The following is a 1374-nucleotide window of genomic DNA, read 5'->3' as shown; positions in this document are numbered from 1 at the left end:
ACTGGTGCCTGCGTGGTCTCCAGTTACGGTTGGGGCCGTGGGGTCTGAGTTCACACTGGTGCCTGCATGGTCTCCAGTTACGATGCGGGCTGTGGGGTCTGAGTTCACACTGGTGCCTGCGTGGTCTCCAGTTACGGTTGGGGCCGTGGGGTCTGAGTTCACACTGGTGCCTGCATGGTCTCCAGTTACGGTGCTGTCTCTTATACACATCTAGATGTGTATAAGAGACAGGTGCCCGCGTGGTCTCCAGTTACGGTGCGGGCCGTGGGGTCTGAGTTCACACTGGTGCCCGTGTGGTCTCCAGTTATGGTGCTGGTCATGGAGTCTGAGTTTACACTGGTGCCCGCGTGGTCTCCAGTTACGGTGCGGGCTGTGGGATCTGAGTTCACACCGGTGCCCGCGTGGTCTCCAGTTACGGTGCAGGCTGTGGGGTCTGAGTTCACACCGGTGCCCGCGTGGTCTCCAGTTACGGTGCGGGCTGTGGGGTCTGAGTTCACACCGGTGCCCGCGTGGTCTCCAGTTACGGTGCGGGCCGTGGGGTCTGAGTTCACACTGCCCGCGTGGTCTCCAGTTACGGTGCGGGCTGTGGGGTCTGAGTTCACACTGGTGCCCGTGTGGTCTCCAGTCATGGTGCGGGCCGTGGGGTCTGAGTTCACACTGGTGCCCGTGTGGTCTCCAGTTACGGTTGGGGCCATGGAGTCTGAGTTCAGACTGGTGCCTGCGTGGTCTCCAGTTACGGTTGGGGCCGTGGGGTCTGAGTTCACACTGGTGCCTGCGTGGTCTCCAGTTACGGTTGGGGCCGTGGGGTCTGAGTTCACACTGGTGCCTGCGTGGTCTCCAGTTACGGTTGGGGCCGTGGGGTCTGAGTTCACACTGGTGCCTGCATGGTCTCCAGTTACGGTTGGGGCCGTGGGGTCTGAGTTCACACTGGTGCCTGCGTGGTCTCCAGTTACAGTGCGGGCCATGGCGTCTGAGTTCACACCAGTGCCTGCGTGGTCTCCAGTTACGGTTGGGGCCGTGGGGTCTGAGACTGGTGCCTGCGTGGTCTTCAGTTACGGTGCTGGCCATGGCATCTGAGTTCACACTGGTGCCTGCGTGGTCTCCAGTTACGGTGCGGGCCGTGGCATCTGAGTTCACACCAGTGCCCGTGTGGTTTCCAGTTACGGTGCTGGCCATGGCGTCTGAGTTCATACTGGTTCCTGCGTGGTCTTCAGTTACAGTGCTGGCTGTTTGTGCCTTTCTGGGAAGTTAGAAGAAGGATCATTTTGTCACTACTCTGTCCTCCCACACCTGACCTATGCTGGGCCACCGTGAATTCTTCCTTTTAACTGTTTCATCATGGGCAACACTGGTGTTCTGTGGTCCATGTTTGCC

The 1374-nt window shown here is 59.8% G+C and overlaps 1 protein-coding gene across 1 annotated transcript in view; it reads right to left on the bottom strand.

Moving 5' to 3' along the window:
- The window catches only part of LOC105547838 (cell wall protein DAN4-like), a 45603-nt gene extending 44638 nt beyond the window's left edge, over window positions 1-965 (bottom strand). The window contains 2 exon segments of the mRNA XM_011991564.1: window positions 28-210; window positions 255-965. Coding sequence (XP_011846954.1) covers window positions 28-210; window positions 255-965 — 894 coding nt within the window.
- Between the last annotated feature and the right edge of the window lie 409 nt (window positions 966-1374).

Source organism: Mandrillus leucophaeus, unplaced genomic scaffold (genome assembly GCF_000951045.1).
Source record: "Mandrillus leucophaeus isolate KB7577 unplaced genomic scaffold, Mleu.le_1.0 Scaffold399, whole genome shotgun sequence".
Classification (NCBI taxonomy): Eukaryota; Metazoa; Chordata; class Mammalia; order Primates; family Cercopithecidae; genus Mandrillus; species Mandrillus leucophaeus.
Note: the sequence above shows the minus strand (reverse complement) of the source record. Positions and strands in the feature narration are given on the sequence as shown.